Source organism: Rhinolophus sinicus, chromosome 5 (assembly GCF_057876585.1).
Source record: "Rhinolophus sinicus isolate RSI-liver-muscle chromosome 5, RSI-T2T, whole genome shotgun sequence".
Classification (NCBI taxonomy): domain Eukaryota; kingdom Metazoa; phylum Chordata; class Mammalia; order Chiroptera; family Rhinolophidae; genus Rhinolophus; species Rhinolophus sinicus.
The window spans coordinates 83,911,871-83,932,230 of record NC_142505.1 but is presented as its reverse complement, the minus strand read 5'-3'; the positions used below and the strand labels follow the sequence as shown (position 1 = coordinate 83,932,230).

Below are 20,360 nucleotides of genomic sequence, written 5' to 3'. Positions count from 1 at the left end.
TACAGTTCATTTATTTCACCTCATTTCCCTCATCCTTACCAGTTGCTGGTTGGAATTAATGCAGTCTATTCCTTTTCTTTTAGTAGTTACCTTTAATATTTAACTAGCATTTTGACTTAACAAGGTCTAGTTTAATTAATATCTGTAAGGAAGAGTTAGGCTTTTGGGTGATGCCATTCATAGGATGAGGAGCAAAGACCTAGAGAATATTTGGAATAAAGGTAAGGCCTATTTTGCATATGCTGGGTTGGAAGACACATATCCAATTATCACCTCAACAGATACCTACACATCTACCTTGGGTAGCTTGATATATTTTGCAGAAATCTTCCTTCATGGGCATTCTGCATTGCATAAGCAGTGACAGGGGTTAAAAACAAAATTTAAAAATAAACAGTGTTTGTCTTCCCTTGATTCTTAGAACCATGAGTCTTCCCTTATCGCTTAGTCACCAAAGCCAAACTGAGCACAAATGTCTCCTACATATAGCAAGCTTCACAAATGTCACTTTGATAACTGTGAATAAGCTGAGAATGGAGTCTGAAATGGAAACCTGGATCCTTTTGTACCTAACCATGTTTTATCTTTGCCTCCATTTCTTTCCTATTTTGATGGCTTAAATTATGAAGGGGGGTGGGGCTTAGCTAATTTCTGCCAAATGTGAGAAGGCATAAAAAATTCTATTTTCATGCCAATTGAAAAACTATTTCAAATTAAGCATCCAATCGCAGCTGACCTAGACCACATGAGCCTTTGATGAGTTCAACATAACCAGTTAATCATATCTCCTACAGGTCAGGTCATATTTTTATTTTTTTTCCTAGTGCTGTTATGAACAGTGTGCCTATTTAACCTTTCAGACAACTCTGAGGTGAGCAGGGTGGGGATTATTAGAGGAAACATCTCAGAAGGAGTGAATGACTCCCTCAGGTTCCCAGAGCCAATTTGTGCCTAGTGGGGGCTGTACAGTGTCACTCACTCTCCCACATTGAAAAGTGACTGTTGTATCCTGGAGAGGAGTGTATACTTAACATCCTGTTCATGTGTCAGAGTCCACGAGCTCTTCCTGAAGCCACAGCTGACAGATATGTCAGTCTTAACAAGGATGTTCCAAGAGGCTCGCTGTTCCCTTCACTTTGGTGTCACTTGAAAGGCGAAAAAATCTTCAGGTTTTCCCAAAATCTCACCAGTGTCCCAAATCTCAAAGGACTGGGCTTAGCATACAATGACGACAAGGAGTCCACTGGGCTTCATCTTTCCCATCTCCCAACACACACACACACTCACACACACACACACACACACACACACACACTCCTCCCCAGACAAAAAGACAATAGTAACCAGAAACAGAGCTTATAAATTTCCATTAAGCTTAATGCCTGATATCACATAGTTAATGGATTCATTTATTAGAGCAATTTGTGTAAATTTTCAAGTGCCTGCTAAGGTTGCTGTCTAATAGTTTTATCACATCAGAGACTTTCTTTATTCCTGTCCTTTAACAAATACTGGAGCGGCAAGGAACTTTGGACCAACCACTGTTTAAAATATCAGTAAACTGTAATGAAGCAACAAGGAGGGGGGGTTGGGCTTTCGTGCCTGTGGGATTTCTCTTTCAGCAGCAAAAAGGGTCTTCCTTTTTTAAGTTGCAGCTCATCCATGAATGCTGCTTCCACAGTCTATCAACTTCACGTTGACTCTAGGCTTATTTTCAGGAGTCAACATGTCCCCTTCAGGTTTCTAGGCATGAATCTGCACTGAAGGGTGACGGGGGCAATCTGAAGTCAGTACAACTGCCCCAATACTGACCTTCTTACCGCGGGGAGCAGGCAGAGAGCAGAGTCATGGCCTTGCATAATTGCAGGTTGCACTGTGATCAGAAGGGAGGGGACGCCTGCTGGCCTCTGGCAGAGGTCATTTAGCTGGGGAGAGCCCCACAGTGACAAAGTCCAGGCTGCATGGCGTATACACACATGGGAACGCAAGCATTAGTATCATCCCTTGGCCAGAGCTGGTGCCTCCAACTTCAGCCAGCCTTTTGGTGCATCGGTGCCCCTTCATCCCAATAGGATGGAAGAATGCAAATGGATAGAGCCACATCCATACCTAACACTTAGGAAGCATCTCACTGGAGACTCTCCACCTGTGCTGGATGTAGACGGGAGACCATCCTTAACATGCACAATCAGGGACATACGGGGGCCTCCACTGGAGAAAACCCAGACACAAAAAGAAACAAAGTTCTTCCCACCTAAGAGTGACAACGCAAATGACTATTGGTATAGTTAAATGGCAACCACTAATATATAACTTATCTCCTGTACCAAATTAAGTATATACCTTAGTAAGCGCTTGGGGAAAATGTGATAAAACAAAAAATATTATCTCTTAGTTTTATTTTGAGGAAGGGGGGTGTCTAGTAATTGTTGTATGCTGATGGATGGGTAATGGGTGAAGAGATCCACGTTTGGAAGAAGTAAACTGCTTTATATCAGAATGGATCCAGAAACAAGTGGAGTGAGGAGGGAGACAGAGAGGCTAGGTGTAAAAAGGGCTGAGTAGAGAGACAGAATGAGAGAGAAAGCAGAGGTGGGCACAGAGACTTAGAGGCTTGTGGATAAAAGACAAGGGTTCAGAAGGAAGATGAGTGAGGGACTGGGGAGGAAATGCGGTGTGCTATGCCAGGCAGATCCTGCAGTGAGATAGATGTAAAGAAAATGAATTTTCTACCTGTCGTTTTATTTTGTGAAAAGAGCTAGACAGAGTTTCATCATATGAGAAGGGGATGTGTGGGGCCATCTAAATTTAAATATAGTTTATACGGTACATGCAACATTCTCTTTGGAGGTGCTTGGGCGGACTTCAAACTATAGCAAAAAATGGGGACAGTGCCCAGCCTATGTGGCTGCAGAATGAGAGCTGTACCAGAAACATTCAAATGCCTAGAGCGGAGGAAACAAATGAATGCTTCCAACAGCAACCCTAATCCCAAAGTCACCAGGACAAATTATCTAAGTTATTGCCTTCATTTATAGTGAAATTAAATTCTGTGGAGCCACTCCATGAGACTGCTCTAGGAATGGATGGATGGGTGGCTGGTTAGCGTGGGGAATGCAAGAGGCTGGCTAGCCGTCTGTGACATCCACCGGGCCTCTTAACATGGGTGCTGCGCGTTCTCCTGGGGAACGAGGCGAAACTTGGGGTCCCACTACAAGGCTGTCATGGGGACAAAAGCCAAGGGTGGTGGTGGTGGTGGTAATAGCCAACTTCTGGGTCACAAATAAATAACTAAATGAATGACAAGCTCATGGGGGCAGGTGTATGTGCCAGGCGATGGTAAAAACCCCACTTCTGGTAATACAGTACCCCTTATCTGTGGGGGATACATTGCAAGACCCCCAATGGATGCCTGAAACCAAAAATAGTACCAAACTGTATATATACTATGTTTTTCCTATATATACATACCTATGATAAAGTTTATAGATTAGGCACAGTAAGAGATCAACAGTAACTAATAATAAAATAGATTATAATAATACTGTACACTGTAATGAAAGCTATGTGAATGGCTTTGGGGCCATTATGAAGGAAAAATAAGGTGTACTTGAAAGCAAGCACTGATCCCGCGACACAGTTGATCTGATAACTGAGATGGCTACGAGGTGACTAATGGGCAGGAGTGTCTACAGCACCGATACTCTGGACAAAGGGATGATTCACGTCCCAGGCAGGACAGAGTGGGACAGCTCGAGATTTCATCCCGCTACTCAGAACGGCGTGCAATTTGAAACTTATAAATTATTTTTGGCATTTTCCATTTAATATATTTGAACTGCAGTTGGCCGCGGGTAATTGAAACCATGGAAAGCGAAGCCATGCATGATGGGGGACGATTACAATAACTGCAGTATCAGTGAGGTCACTTAGCCGTTTCCTGGTGATTAAGGGCAAGTTAGGGCTTTGTTTCAAGAGACCCCTCTTGAGGCTCAGCTCTACCACTTACTTACTAGCTGTTGACCTTGGACAGGCCATTGAACATCTCTAAGTTTTGGTTTCAGTTCATAAAAATTGGGGATAACATCATTGTCTGTCTCTAGGGGTTACGGTGAGGATGACGTGAGTTAACTTCCAGCCCAGAATATGTTTATAATGATGGTGACCATTATTATCATACGGCCACGTGATAACCAGTGTGTACAATCAGCATCTACTCACACTTAGGAAGGTCCCGCATTGGCGTCCTGGTCTTGTCACCTCCCTCTTACACAGCCCTCATAGTCACCAGCATTTCATTCTCCTAAATGGGGGGACAAGTAGATGCTTTGCAACTCTGATGTTTATTGGCTTTGTGTTTTAATCCTTAGAGGTATAATTGATACGTTTTCATACTAATATAGTATAAATTTTTATATAGTGGGTATATACAACATTAGAGGAGCATAATATGTAATATGGTGGTTTCTGTGTCATAATAAATACGGTTCAGTAGAAAATGATCCGGATGAATATGGCCTTTGTACAAGGGGCACCTTCTCTGTGTGACAGAGGACACGTGGAGCACTATGGGAGCAGGCAATAACTGATGACATCCCTTTCATAATGATCTGTCTCAAAGTTTCCCTTGGTGCAGTGTTTGCCCTTTAAAAACCCCACGTAACATCCCCATGTGCTTTGTTCTGATTCTGTTCCCCGCAGCAAACCCAGAATTTTCCTTTACGCAGGAACCCTTGGCTGTCGCTGTCGTGGGAGGCCTAGGAGGCAGCCATGCCTTTTCCTCTAGGTCTCGAATGCCCGGGCTCTCTGTGCTATCTCTGCACCTGGGCCTGGCGGTACTTAGTCAAAACAGCGGGAGGGCGGAGGGCAAAACCTCAGGGCTGGCCTCTCAGCTTTTGTGGGTTTCAGCCAGACCCCAAGTGTTATTTTAGGGCAACTTCGGTGTTTAATTTGAGGATGTGTGTGGATCAGAAGGAGGGACCGACACATTATTTTTTTTTTTCCCCTTGGCCAAATGATTAAATTTAAAGTTCTAAAAAACACAGAGCTTGATCCGAAGTTGTGTCCAATTGGGAAGGGAGAAATGCCCTGACAATCCCTCCCATGCCAGGACCATCCTCCTTAACCACTGGCCACCATGACTGTGGACATCACCTGGGCAGTCTGTGGTTCCCAACCGACCAGAGCCCTGTGCCCCAGGGCTCTTTCCCTTCCTGAAAGTATAAGCTGCACCTTTGCTGGAAGAACTTTCTATAGGTTTGTTTAATTTCTTGCAGGCTTGAAAGCACCATAACCAGCAGCTGCTGAGACATGGCTGAAGGGGAAGTCACCACGTTCACAGCCCTTACTGAGAAGTTTAATCTGCCTACAGGGAATTACAAGAAACCCAAACTTCTCTACTGCAGCAACGGGGGCCACTTCCTGAGGATCCTTCCAGATGGCACAGTGGATGGGACAAGGGACAAGAGTGACCAGCACAGTAAGCACCCATGTCTCTTGTAGCCCCTCGCCTTTCTGGTGTCTTTCCTAGTCAAGGATGGGAGAAGGGAGGCGATCTAAGCACTGGTACCCTCTTCTCCAGGGTTCTGTTCAGGCATGGCACTCAGAGGCAGGGTAACATAAATGTGGAAAACATTGGGGTGTGGAAAATAGAGAGCTGTGAGGGCCACAGCGTACCCACAGGGGACTCTCTGTTGACTTATACAACTGCTCTGAGATCAGACGTGGCTGCCAATGTTCACTTCTTCCAGATTTCTGTAACTAGAGGAAGGTCTGGCCCCCACGGCTGGTCAGGGCCCCGTTTGCTCCACGATGGGAAGAGCCACCTGGGGCAGGGGCAGTGAGCCTTACACAGAGACAAGGGCTCGGGTTCAAGTAAACTGACGCTCCGGGTTACGTTTCCACTGGGCTTGATTTGTGAAATCCTAGTTCAAAATCATAGTCTTACACATCATAAATTATGCAGCTTTCACTCTGCATATCTGCAGATGTGGTTGTGGTAACTGGGAGGGGTAAAGTCATTCTCCAGACCTTATAGAAACTGGAGAGCCGGAACGATGTGAGCCAAAAGCTGAATATATCTCTTCCGGGCTTTCCTGCCAACCCAGCTCTCAGATGGTGTTGATAGATGGAGGTATAACTCTGAAAAAAAAGACCCTTCTTGACTATCTAAGAATAAAAATGTCTTCCTTCTGCTTTAGTACTTCCGGTGTTGGTGTATGTTGGTATTAGGTGTCTGGGTCCTACTGTGATGTTGTTAGGAATTCCCTGAGTTACTACCGAGGCGTTAGATGTTGTAGAGAAGCCAAAAGTCAGACGTGGTCCCTGCTGAGAGGGTCTAATGGGTCAAACATGTCATGAATCAGTAGAAGGAAAGTGTGGGTAAAACCAGGAGCCACAGAATAGCACAGGTAGGAAGGAAAGTCCTGTCAGATGGCTTTAAAATGGGGTGCGGAACACTGGCCTTGAGGTGACTGTTTATACATCACATAGTCTTAATTGTTCATGGAATATACCCCACAGGTAGCAGGCCCCTGGTGCTCACTTTCTACCCTCAGATGCACAGGTCGTGGGGATGGAAGCCGGTGTTATGAACAAGGGAGTACTGTTGTCTCTTCTTTCCCACCCACCACGCAGCCCCTCGAGGTGAGGAGCAGGAAGGCTGAGGTTGGGGCTTGCAGCCGCAGGGTTAGATTTCGGGGGTTGTGTTTTGATGGTTTGTCATCAAATGGGCCTTCTGAATGACTTATATCGATGAAAACTAGGTACCACAGTGAGGCAAAAAAGGCTATTTCGTATGGCAAACGTGCAAAAGCAACTTTTACTGCGAACACACTGATAAAGATTATAGTCTGTTGTGTCAGGCAAGTCACCCAATTTGTGTGATCTGTACCACACAACACAAGGGGAACAAGCTTTTCTTTCTCTAAGGTGTTAAATGTTTCTAATCAGTTTTTCCAATTTTCTGAACCAATGGGAATGCTCTCTGGTCCTCAGACTCTCAGGAAAGGCAACCTCGGTGATGTGTTCCTCGGGGCTAAGCTGGCTCTTCCGGGAAACCTTGAATTCTGGGGTGACAATTGACTACAATTACAATTTCCAAGTATTAGAATTTCTTTGCAAATGGTCTATGACTGCTGTCATTCCATTATCACCATATAGACTGCACTCTGGGTAGGTAACATTGGGACAACTTCTGACTAGTGCTTCAATTTGGCCACCTGACCTAAGATGTCAGGAACCCTTGGAATGCAGCCTAAGGTAGCCTGTGGGGGTGGGGGCCCAGGGGCATGAGGACATCTGCATCCAAGTAATGCTGGATTAATTATTTACCCAGGGAACTTGGGCAAGTAACTTAACTTTCCTGGCCTCATTTTTCTCACTTGTAAAATAATACTGGCCTCACAGGTTTCTTGAGAGGATTAAATGAGATAATGTATAGAAGTGCTTGGCACAGTCCCTTGGCCCAGAGTAACAGCTCAGCACAGGTCGGTTAATATTGCTCTCGTCTTCGTCATCATTGTCACCGTCATCATGATTTCCGCATAGTTAACCCAGCATATGGAAATACAGTATAATACTTCAGGACTTTCCCCAGGCTTTTCCCTTCAATAATACTGCTTTCTCGGAAGGCCAGGGGTCTAGCTTCAGGTTTTGACTCAATGCCTCTCTGGCAACATTCAGAGTTGTTGTACTGGTCTATTTACCTACTCTAGAACTGAAAATAACGTCAAGGAAGACAGAAATCAGAGTAAGAGGGGTGAGTGAGCAGAAATCCCTCCCTGTACCTGCCAAAGCCAGGAGGACTGAATAATCCCCAGCCCGCGGCAGAGCCAGGGGCCCCGAGAGTTAGAGTCAGGAGGCTCGAGCACAGACTCCTGCCCTGCCACTTTCTCACTGGAATGGCACCACACAATTACCATTCTCTCTATTTGCATGAAGTGCTCTGCAAAAGCAGCCTCAAGCCCTCAGCCCCGTGACCCTTCCAATCATCCTCTCCTGTCTGGAACTTTAGATGTCTCCTGTGTCCCCTGCTGTTTTATCTTGGGGAAAATATTGAGACTCAGCTTCCTCACTTATGGAATCATAATACTGCCTTATGTGCTTGGCAAGGCTGGAAACCCGTGAGATCCTGTGTAGACGAGAGGGCTCCCTGGATTGAACGCGCCCACTGAATGTGGTTCTGTCGCCCTCTTCTGTGCAGTGGCGGTACTGCCACAACCCTTCTGAATTTCAGTGACGATTCCACAGAATCAACCTGGACAGGCATAGAGTGGATGACCCTGGCTAATCGATAGCACAGTCTGGCGAGGGGATGGTTTCTATTCCCTGATCATTAGTTTGAGCATGACTAGAGACTGTGGTCACAGGTAGTGAGCCACGTTCTAAGGCTTCTTTCAGGAAGAATTATTTCTAGAAGCCAATCAAATATTTAAATAAATCTACATAAAGCAGACAAGATAAAACTATATGCCTTCCAGCTCTACAAGGCAAATAAATAAATAGATACATAGATGATAGATAGATAGATAGATAGATAGATAGATAGATAGATAGATAGATAAGTAAATCCTTTCACAGTTTCTCTTTGTCTCTAACCAGTAGATCTACCCTGGGCAAAATTGGGAAGTTTTCAAAATTTGTCTTCTTCTTACCTCTAAGGGAATAAGTTCTCAAGTACCTAACATAAGGCCTCTCTCTTGGAGTGGTATAAACCCTAGATGGATGCTTGTGCCCAGGCCATTGTAATGCAGACCTGAGTAAAATGTCTCCACTGGTGGGAACTTGCGGCCTGTAGGGAACATGTTTGGGTTCATGCCTGACAACTCCTTACATTACGATGGCGGGCAGCTCCCACTACAGACTGTGAGCATTTGTTCTGTCACCATATTGCGAACGCCAGGCAAAAGCAGAGTAAGAACTGCACATTGTGAGATGGGACATGGGTGCCAGTCGTGAGAAGATTCATGTTGACTCCCACAGCTTTACTTTGGGAGATGGGGAAATGGAGGTGTCACCATGAGAGGGAGGATTCTGGAAGAGGAGCAGGCACAGGGAAAGACAGCCGGTTCCATGTCACACACGACATTTGAGGAGTTGTAATTGTACCAGGAGTTGAAATGCCCATGAATTTGTGAGATTCTTTCATGGTTTTATCCCCCCTGGTCTCCCTGAGGATGGAGATTTTTGTCTCTCAAGAATCCAACAATGCAATTTTTGTGGCTAGCACATTGCCTGGCACTTGGTACAATGTCCAAAAAACAGGAATTTGATGAGTGAATGAATTGTATTGGTAGCAGAGAAATCCAAATTCAACAATACGTTCAATAAATCCCACCTGGACGTGCCAGGCACTGCACTAGACTCTTCCATTTCCACCAAGCCACCACCCCGTGAGTTTACAAAGTATCATCACTCTGCAAACTCTGGGCTAACAGGTCCTGTGACCAGCTGATAACTGGGAAAGCTTGGCACAGACCCTCAGCTTCTTCTTCCGAGACTAAGGCTCTTTCCATATCCCGCTAGTGCCCCTGACCTCAATACCATGACAGGGGTTTCACCCCACTAACTGATCAAATAAACATACTGGATTCACACGATCTGCCGTATGGGTCAGATGGATGTAGGTACAGTCCCCATCTCCATCGTTTACTAGCCCATATCATCTTGGGGAAGCTCTTTTTCCTCCATGCACCTCAGTTTCCTCATTTTAAAAACAAGGATGACAATACCATCAACAAAATGAAGAGAACCCACTGAATGTGGGAAAATATCTTAGCCAATGAGGGGTTGATAGCCAAAATATATAAGAAATTCATTCAACTCAAAAACAAAAGAATAAACAATCTGATCCAAAAATGAGCAGAAGACATGAAAAGACATTTCTCCAAAGAAGACACACAGATGGCCGACAGACATATGAAAAGATGCTCACTAATCATCAGGGAAAAGCAAATCAAAACCACGAGATACCACCTCACACCTGTCAGAAAGGCTGTTATCAAAAAGCCAACAAATACTACGTGCCAGCAAGGATGTGAGGAAAAGGGAACCCTGTGCACTGTTGGTGGGACTGTAAGTTGATGCAGCCACTGTGGAAAATAGTAGGGAGATTCCTCAAAACAACTGAAACTAGAGCTACCATATAACCCAGCAATTCCACTTCTAGGTATTTATCCGAAGACAACAAAACGCTAATTTGAAAAGATATATGCACCCCTACTTTTACTGCGGCATTATTTACAACAGCCAAGATATGGAAGTAATCTAGATGTCCATCCATAGATGAATGGATAAAGATGTTTTACACACACACACACACACACACACACACACACACACACACAATGGAATATTACTCAGCCATAAAAAAGAATGAAATCTCACTATTTGTGACAACATGGATGGCCCTAGAGGGTATCATGCTGAGTAAAATAAGTCAGGCAGAGAAAGACAAATACTGTATGGTTTCACTTATATGTGGACTCTTAAAAGGGGGGGGGGAATGAACAAACAAAACAAAACACAAAGAGACCCATGACTCATAGCAACAGACCAAAGGGATGGTTACCAGAGGGCAGGGGGTGGGGGATGGGTGACAAAGGAGAAGGAGAATATAGTCAATAACATTGTGATAAGTTTGCACGGTGACAGATGGTGACCAGTATTAGGTTGGTGCAAAAGTAATTGCGGCTTAAAAAGTTAAAAATAATTGCAAAAACCACAACTACTTTTGCACCAGCCTAATAGCATCAGTGGGATGATCACCTTGTAAGGCATAAACATGTCAAATCCCTATGTTGTACACCTGAGACTAATATAACTAATATAATATTGTATACCAACTATACGCGTACTTAAATAACAATTTTTTAATTAAAAAAAACAAACAAGGATGACAAGGGTACCCATCTCATAGGAGTTTTCAGTGTGAGAATGTTGGTAAAAGTTCCAGGCACGTGATAAGGGCATGAACAATGGTGTTTATCATCTTCATCATCATCCCTCAGCTCCCTCAGCCTCCCTCCTCGAATTATCTGATCCTTCGAGTCTGTTAAATGCAAAAAAAGCTGTGCTTGCTCACTGAACCCAGGGGGACGCTTCATCTCAGCGTCCCCGGCACTGTCTAGGTTTGGTGCACGCCAGGCCTGGTGTGTAGATCCAATGTGCCCAGCAAGCCCTGCCCTGTCTAACCTCTCCGGCAAAGCAAGCTGTCCCAGGCAAAGCAAGAAGCTCCATGTTTGAGTCCAGTCTTTCTGCTGGAGTTTCCCCTCTGGCGAGAGAGACCATGACTTACGCCTCGAGGTGATTCGTAACGGGAACAATAACTGGACAGTGATAATACGCTTGTGAGCACCCCAAACCTGCAGCCTCCCCCTGCGGCCCGCACCCCTTGCCTCCCCAAGCACGTAAGAGGCTGTGTGGGGAGCAGGCTTACCGGCACCACTAGCCACACAAATGGAAATGTTCTGAGCAAAGTGTGTGCCAATCAAATATTTATAAATCAAACCACATCCTAAAGGCACTAGGGGAGTTGGCTGGTCAAAAGAATGCTACTTTGCAGCCCTTTCTAAAGGGCAGACTCCTTCTCTTCAGTGAAATCCCTCCCGCCCCTTGTTTTCCAGGCAGTCCAGGTTTCCGTTCTCTGGTTTGCTATGACTCGGCACCTAATAGTAAAGGAACTTTGCTCCCCACCAGCTTGGGCCAGAAGTCAAAACAGCTTTCCACATGCCGGAGGGGGACAAAGCTGGGTCCTACTGCCAAAAGTCAGAGAGCGGGACAGGTCTTCAGGCAGGAAAGCTCTCCCCAGCGGGGTGTTGTCACCTTGGTCGGGTGTGATGCCAAAAGACTCCCTCGCTGCCCTTCCTCCCCACACACCCCTTATCTGGTTATACAGGAGGGATTTTTCTAGATATACTTTTTTTTTTCCAAATACTATCGCACAGTCCATGGACTGTATCAAAATTTTCCAGGCACCTTTTTCAGACCCTAAAGGAAAAGCAGACGCCTTTACACATTCTAAGAAAAGTCCTTTTCAGATATATATGTATTCCAAACCACTGGAATCTTTTTCCCACAAACTCCATTTTTTTTTCCTCGCCGTCTTTCTCTCATGTTTTACGGAGCCCGGCTTGTGGCTACGTTTTAATTATAAATGCCACTGACATAAAACAACCTCACGGAGTTCTGAATGAGGCTGACCTCACTTTGGGTAAACACAGCCAAGGACGGGAAGTCTCAACTAAGAATAAACCACGCACGTAATCTCTTTTGGCCTCTGTTCGGAGAGCAGAGGTGGAAAGCAGGCCTAAAGGCCATGGACATACTGCAGAAGCAAAACTTCCCTCTGCACCTTTGTTGCATGACCTGGACAAGCAGTAATCTTGTCTTTAAACATTCCTGGGGTGGGACAGGACAATGTGAGCCAGGACGGCTTGGGGCTCAGCAACCAGGGGCCAGGCCCCCGATGTTCACTTCTTTTTGTACTGACAGGCTCAGGTCACCTTTTCCTTCTTTCTCTCCTTGGAAAGGAGGAATCACATCTCTTACTGCAAATATACTACTGCTACGAGCTAAGGGAAGGCTGTGGGGAGCAGAAGAGAAAACCAGAGACACAGACATACAGTTGCTTAGAAAAAAAAGGTAGCACATCCAGTTAGGGGGAAAGCATAGCCACTCAAAACTCTGGGTCCCGTAGGTTTCTCTAAGTAAAGCCCCAAGAAGGTGTCCAAAGGATGAGCAGGGGACAGGGAGGAGCACCAGCCAGCCATCAGGTGATCTTGTACATTTCAGTAACTTGTCATTTATGTTTGACACATAGGCCATTCCCATACAGCACACCCTAATGCCCTCCTACTAAAACAGCAGGACTCTGGGTTCTACTGGGGACACTTATGGTCACAGACCCAACAAGCGAACACTTCCAACCTTCTTGCGGCACATTTTTATAATGCTTTGTAACTTTGATTTCTACAAGACGTTTATGTCTATCCCTAGACTACCTTTTTATAAAACCGCTCCCCATTTTTTCTCCTAAGTCATAGCTTGCTGTCTCCACTTCAGAACTGGGGAACAATAGGAACTCTAAGTACTCCATGACTTATCTCATTTTTCAAAACATACTTGCCCCTTCAGGCTTGGGGGACCTTTAGAGGCACTACCCTTCCTGCTCACGGATAACAAGCCCTAACTTCCCAGCATGAGATAAAGAGGAGGGGTTCCTGCCCTTCACTCTGGTGCTAACCAGGTGGAAGGTGCTGGAAAAGGAAACTGAACACAGAAGCTGTGGCTTTCGTGGCCCCTCACCCCTGTCCTGCCTCCCCAGCTTTCCTGGTCGCCTGTTTGCCCCTCAGAAGACTCACCGTTATGGAAACTTATGTTCAGGACTACATGGTCCCTGGAGTCCAGCCTGAGCGGGGTCATAGAACATGGCGGGGTTATCAGGAACAAGAAACAGAAGTCTTGGCCAGCTCTGAGTGTTTGCCCATTGACTAAAACCCAGGCTTCCTAAGTCAACCATCCCCTGAAAAGGACAAAGGAGAATTCCAACATCGCCGGCACCCCATCGCCCAGAGTTGCCAGGGTTACCAGCCAGCTGTTCTTGCCTTAGAATTGTGTTTTTAAAGAAATGAAGAGTTTGCGTGCAGGAAAGTTGCCTCCACGCCCCTCTCCAGTCTTAAAACTTGTTCATCCTCCCCAGAGCAGCCACGGGAGTGAATGTGGTCTGTCTCTAGGGCACGTTTTTAATATTTTACTCCTTCTATATTCACGAACTGTACACATTGTTTTGTGTTTTTTACAAAATCTTCATCAGTGATTTACTCTAAATATTCCTTTGTAATTTTCTCTTCTCACTGTATGTTATTTTCTGCATTTCTTTGAAAGAATATATACATATACGAGGATACAAGTATGTATATATAAATATACATGTAGATATGAGAGAGAAAGGGAGAGTGTCTTGTTATACTTGTTGCACTTTCGTTTGCTCTTAGCTCAGAAACAAGTGGGTTTTTTGCTGTTGTGTTGCTTTATCACTCGTAGGGTAGGGTCGTCTGTACCCCTGACTGGGAATGAGCCCTGAAGGCAGGGCCTTTGTCTGGCATTGAGTTCAGTCCCCAGCACACAACAGACAGTCATGAATGCCTGTTAACTGAATGGCTTTCCCCAAGGCTCCAAGAGAGAGGAGCTCCTGAGTCAGCCGGGCTGTGGACCAGCTCCTCTCTCTGCGTGTGAGCCCCTTTCTCATGCTCTCTCCTTCCCACTCTTCCTCAGCAGCAGCTGCAGGAGGATGTAGGTTTGGAAACCAGGAATGAAGTCACAGTAGGGAGTTGGACACCTAGTCGGTTACACGAGCAGCTCGGGCTGGGTGTTACTCCTTCCTGCCAGCTCTGCTTGGAGAAGGCTATATGTTTAGGAAACTGAGCCAGAAAGAAATCCAGTGAAAATGAGCTATGAAACTTGGACATCCTGGAGAAATAATATTTACAGAGGAAACTCTTGAGACGAACTCTCACCAGTGTAACAAGCCGGGTGTTGGGGCTCATGGCCGAGAACGGGATCCTGTGCCAAGCAGCCCTTGCTCATGTTTCCCTCCGTGGGGCTTTGACACAGCCAAGAGGGGACTCCACAGATGGCAAAGTCAACTCTACTTACCCCCGTAGCAAGATGAATGGCAACTATTTAAGACATAGAACAGAAATGAACTAGGAAGTGAAAAGCTCTACACAAATCTTCCTCGGTGAAAATGATGTGTCAGTGTAGGTTCATCAGTCATAACAAATGGACCCTTCCAGTGGGGAATGATGACAATGTGGGAGAGTGTGGGGGGGTTGGGGGGGCGGGGAGGGCAGGTGGCAAATCTCTGTACCTTCCCCTCAATTTTGCTGGGAACCTAAAACTGCTCTAAAAACTAAAGTCTATTTTAAGAAAAACATTTTAAGACATTTTTAAGAAAAAAATCTTTGATTACTTAAAAGGATTTGCCCTTTGGGATTTCCGTTGCACCTACAATGTGTTTGACTAAATCCCCACATCTATGGGTGGTCGATGGGAAAAAGTCCCAGGGAACTAACATCACATCACTCCATGGCTACAGAAGGGATCCTGGATGACCATCTGCCATCTTGCACGTGTCTGACCTTGAACACAAGGGAGTCCAACAAGGGGAGTGAGTCTGGCTTGATTTGGACCAATGTTTCCCATAACTGGAGCCCAAGGTATTGTGTGAAAGAGAGGAAAAGGCAGGATACTTGGAATGCCCAAACCTGGGTTCTGGTCATGGTTTTGCCCCTGATTATAACTTAGGTAAGACAGTCTCTCGCCAAGCTTCAGTCTTCTCACTGGTAGGACAGAACCAGGGCCATTTCCTCCAGGGAATGCTGTGAGGAGTGATGAGGTCACCTAAGCACAGTAGAAATGATAGTACCGCGCTCTTGCCATGCATTAGATCATTTAATCCCCACAACAACCCCACAAAGCAGGTACTATCATTATAGATAAGGAAACTGAGGTAAACAACTTGCCCAATCAAGCCTGGATTTATCTTCATGCAGTTTGATTCTGGAGCCTACGCTCTAATTTTACGCTAATTATATGAAGATTGAAACTAGTATACTGCCTCGAACATCATAGGTGATCCATAAATGGTCACCCCCTTCAGGATTATGCTGAAAAACTGATAGAAAAAAATGTATGAGGAAGTTCTATGAAAACACAGAGCATTTAAAACAAAAGAGCTGTACTGAGGTAAATTCACATACCACACAATTCACTGATTTAGTGCACCATTCAGTGGGTTTCCTTATATTCAGCATTGTGCAATCATCTCCACAATCAATTTTAGAGCATTTTCATCACCCCAAAAAGAAACCCTATGCTTCTTAACCCTGTGCTTCTCTCCCCCATCCTCCTCTCAGTCCCTGGGTACCACTCATCTACTTTCAGTGTCGATGGGTTTACCAATTCTGGACATTCCATTTAAGTGGAGCCACAAAATATGTGGACTTTTGTGACTGGCTTCTTTCACTTAACCATGTGTTCAAGGTTCATCCCTGTTGTAGCGGGGATCAAAACTTTGTTCTTTTTATTGCTGAATAATAGTCTATTATATACAGCATTGTTATTAAGTGTATTTACTTGCTTTACAGACTGATAGAGCTGGAAAAAAAAACTTTAGAGACTGAATCCAAACCCCTGTCATTTTACTGATAAGCAGACTGTGGCCTAGAGGTTAAATAGCCTGGCCAAGGTCACCCAGAAGGTTGGTGGCAGGTCCCAGCCTTGAGCTCAACTTGTTCCCATCTTACTTTACTCCATGAGGCGATACTGGAAATATAATTCAAAGAGTACAGCTTATTAATGATGGGCCAGCAGAACCACCTCTGCAAATATTAGCCTAACACCATTCACTCAGCAAGTATATTCTGACTGTCCCTGGAGGGCAGGGCACTGTGTGAGGTGATGGAGACCTAAGATGGGGAGGACAGACAAGATCCCTGCCCTTTCTCCCAAATGCACATTCTCCAGGGGAGGCAGAAATAAATGACTAAACCACTAAGTGATAAAAATAATTGTACTTTGTATAAAGTGCCATGGAGGAAACAAACAAGGGGCTGAGAAAGACGCTAACGTGGGGACCAGGGTGTCATTGACAGGGTGCTGAGGTGGGAGTAGTGGTAAAGGGACCTACTGTCCAGACAACTGTATTGTAGGTACTTGGTGGAACAGGTCTCTCTGCGGAGGGGTGTTTAGGCTGAGGCCAGGAGGAGGAGAAGGACCAACTTTGTGAGCATCAGGGAGAAGAAGGTGCCAGACGAGGGTAGAGCACATGCAAATGTCCTGCGGTTGGGAGAGAGCTTGGTGTGTTGAAGGAGTTGAATGGCTGGCGTAGTGACTGAGTGAGCAACGGGTGTGATTTGAGGGTAGGACCAGGGAGGGCCCACATCACCATGGAGGCCCTTTGCCCTGTTCTCTCCGAGCTAACCGAAGTGAGGGAGACCTGTGGGGAAAGCGATCGGGGGCTTCCAGTTTCCTTCCTATGAATTAGATAAACTCCACTTACCACAGAAGGCTAGAGGGGGCCCTGAGTCTCTGGAGCCAAGACTTCCAAGGACAGGAGAATTGTATCTTCAATAAGGGCGATGGAACTATGTATTCCCCTTGGGATGAGTCAGAAGATAAGGAATCAGAAGAGGGAAATGAGAAAATACAGGCATGCGACTAGGGAAGTGGTTAAACGGTTATGGTACAGCCACATCACGGAACACAACGCAACGGGCAAAAAGAACAAGGTTAACTCAGTAACGAATTGGAACGCTCTCCAATTAGTTGTTAAGAAAACAACACAAAACAAAAAACAATGTGCAGAATTATATATATAGTATCTTACCATTTGTATTTTAAAAACGCGGGAGGGATAACGTGTTTGCTCATATATGCATAAAATCCATTTAGAAGGATACGCATAAAATATATCTAGGAGGGTTTTGCTTGTCTGTCTCCCAGAGAAGGTGCTCTGGGAGGACGGACAGGGTTTCATCGTTTCCGTTTACCACTGTATCCCTACCAGTTGCCAGTGGGAGGTGGGAGAGAGACTTTTCATTGCCGCCTCTTATTTTTTCCAAGTTTGAAACGTGGGAATATATTTCCTATTCAAAGAAATTATATAAAAAATGAAAATGAAGAAAAAGCAGTGAGGTGTCTAGATGTGCCCACTGAAGCCCTGTGTCCCCCCCGCCCCCCCGACTCGGACAAAGCTGACTCTTAGAGAGGCCAGCTCACCTCCTGAGGAACTACTGAGTGATCACTGTTTCTGGTCTAGATTTCACTCCCAGTCATAATGATGCTTCTGACAGTCTGGTGACCAAAGAAACTGTCCAGAAAAGTCCAATATTATCTTTGATTCCCAAAGGTGAACCATCAAAGCATCTCCCTCCAGAACCACCCTGGGGAGAATGAGCGAATGAATAATTATTAAATGGGTATCGGACCCCAATGAGATTTCCAGCAGTGGGCAAGGCAGCTTGGGAGTATCCAGTCAGTGCAGATGGGGAGAATGTAACTCAGGGTAACTCACATCCTTGACCTCAACCTTGAGGTTTCTCAACCTCAGCACTAGTGACTTTTGGGCTGAATAATTCTTTGCTGTGAAGGGCCACCCTGTCCATTGTAGAATGTTTAGAAGCATCCCTCACTTCGAGCTGTTAGATGCCAATAGCACCATCCCACTCCAGCTGGGACAACCAAAAAAGTCTCCAGACCTGGCCAAATGTCCCCTGAAGAACAAAACTGCCCCCAGGTGAGAACCACTGTTCCCATCCCTGCATTTCCAGGTAAATGCTTCATTTTCCCAATCAGAAGCCAGGGTTTCCCCTCTGTCTCTACCCAGTCGGGTTGCCACAGAGGTTGGGGGTTGACTGAACTTCACTGTGAGTGAGTTGTTCTTTGAGTTTCAGATGTGCCAGCCAATCTAACTTCCTGGGAACCTCTTCTATCTGGGAATATAACACTATCAGGTTTTGGAAAATAACAATCTGTTGATGAGAAAGACTATCACAGGCCTAGAAGGCCCAGGTTATAAAAAGTCACCCCCAAGGCAGGTTGATAACTAACGCAGAAGACACCCAGGCTGTCAAGCCGCCCACTCTTCAGCACCCCACGATCGCTGGGACCACGGAGCCCAGAGAAATGAATGCCTCTTCCTCCCGTGATTATTTCCCTCCAGGTGAAAGAGAAAGGAGTGAGGTGCTGTGACAGTGCACGGGGTCATTTTGTAAGAAACAGAGGGACGGGTGGGCATGTCTGCTTCATCTCTCCTTCTCTCGAGAACATAATTCCCAACGGGCAGCTTTCTTTGGAGGGCAAAGAAAAAGGAACTGTATTTCTATGTTTTGATTAATCTGAGGTTCATCCTTGAGGCTCCTGTGAAATGAATGAGCAGAATTTTCCGTGGCTAACTGTCCTGGCCGCCAGGCCCTGCTGGCAAAGACCGAGTGTTTATTTACTTTTGCTCGTGTTATTTTTATTTCAGTTCAGCTGCAGCTCAGTGCGGAAAGCGTGGGGGAGGTGTATATAAAGAGCACCGAGAGTGGCCAGTACTTGGCCATGGACTCCGACGGGCTTTTGTACGGCTCAGTAAGTATGAGGCTGACAAGCTTCCAGACTCCGCCAAGGTTTGAGGTTTCCAAAAATCTTGTTACGTTGAGTGATACAAATTATAAAGCAACAATTAGCCTCTGTTTGTTATTTTTTCCAGTAGGATTCCCACCCTCTACCCTGCTTTATTTTAGGCACACACATAAAAGAGTTTCTTGTGGTATTCTCTCAAAATACTCAAACGTATTATCACACAGACAAAGAGGAGACATTGATTGAAATTTGGGTAACTCATCCGTCACTCATTCCAGAATACCTGGTCCTGCTTCATTCATTCATTCCAAGACTGTTTCTTGAGCACCTACCACATGCTACAGGTGTGTCCCCTGTGCTTTTTACAAAAACTACAGAGCCCAGATTCCAGTCATTGATATGTCACACGTAAACTTTGAAAATAGCCCTTTTATTCTAGAAGGGGCACCTAAAAGGATAAAAAGTTTAATAACTTAATTTAACAACCACTTGTCAAATACCTCCTGTGTCTAAGTATAGTTAGGTACTGAAAGGGATATAAAGATAAATCAGCCACATCCCTACCCTCGAGAAGCAGTCAAAGAGTTTATTCAGTAGCTGAAACCTCCACATCGTCTCTCTCCATCCCTCTCACAGTTAATTTATGTAGGTTTAACTCTGCATATGCTGGTCTTTGAGAGAAAAGAGTAGAAATACTAATAGAAGCGATCTGACTTTGCCACTACTGGTATCTCTGGGAAAAGATTTGACTAGAAAGAGAGCTGAAGGCAATGGCCCCGGTTTTGAAATTATTTCTGGATTTCAATGATCCTTTCTCTGTATCCTGACAACTAATAATTAAGGCTTAGCTGTAATTCATAGCCAAAGCCAAACCCCTTTCTTCCCTTTTAGGAAGATGTAGGCCTATAAAAAGGCAGCCAGGATGGTGATTTTAGTCTGGAGATCCTTTTAACTTCTATCAAATTGCCAAGTGGCAGTAGGTACAGGAAATGCTCTCTTGAAACTGTAACCTCAGCCAGAGTTTGGGACGTGAGCACAGTTCAGTATTTTTCATGCTCCCACTAGGGGACAGGAGATGCATCACCAGGGTGATAGGTAGCCCCTAGTAGGCTGTTTGCTGAAATATGGATCAAGTGGGACCACATCAAAGGGTTTGGAACTAGGCAGTGACTGCTTCATAGGGAGTAGACTTTTTTTTTTAAGTGGTTCTTCCAATTGGTAATAAAACCAAT

At 45.2% G+C, this 20,360-nt stretch overlaps 2 protein-coding genes across 14 annotated transcripts in view; one reads left to right on the top strand and one right to left on the bottom strand.

The window, feature by feature from the left end:
* The window catches only part of ARHGAP26 (Rho GTPase activating protein 26), a 752,092-nt gene that overhangs the window by 512,556 nt on the left and 219,176 nt on the right, over positions 1-20,360 (bottom strand). The gene's annotated exons all lie outside the window — the stretch shown is intronic.
* Positions 1-20,360, top strand: part of FGF1 (fibroblast growth factor 1) — a 91,925-nt gene that overhangs the window by 66,705 nt on the left and 4,860 nt on the right. For all 13 annotated transcript variants that reach the window (XM_019739065.3, XM_019739061.3, XM_074313711.2 and 10 more), the window contains 2 exons: positions 5,277-5,479; positions 19,031-19,134. In XM_019739065.3, coding sequence (XP_019594624.1) covers positions 5,311-5,479; positions 19,031-19,134 — 273 coding nt within the window. In that variant the 5' untranslated portion in view covers positions 5,277-5,310. The remainder of the gene's footprint in view (positions 1-5,276; positions 5,480-19,030; positions 19,135-20,360) is intronic.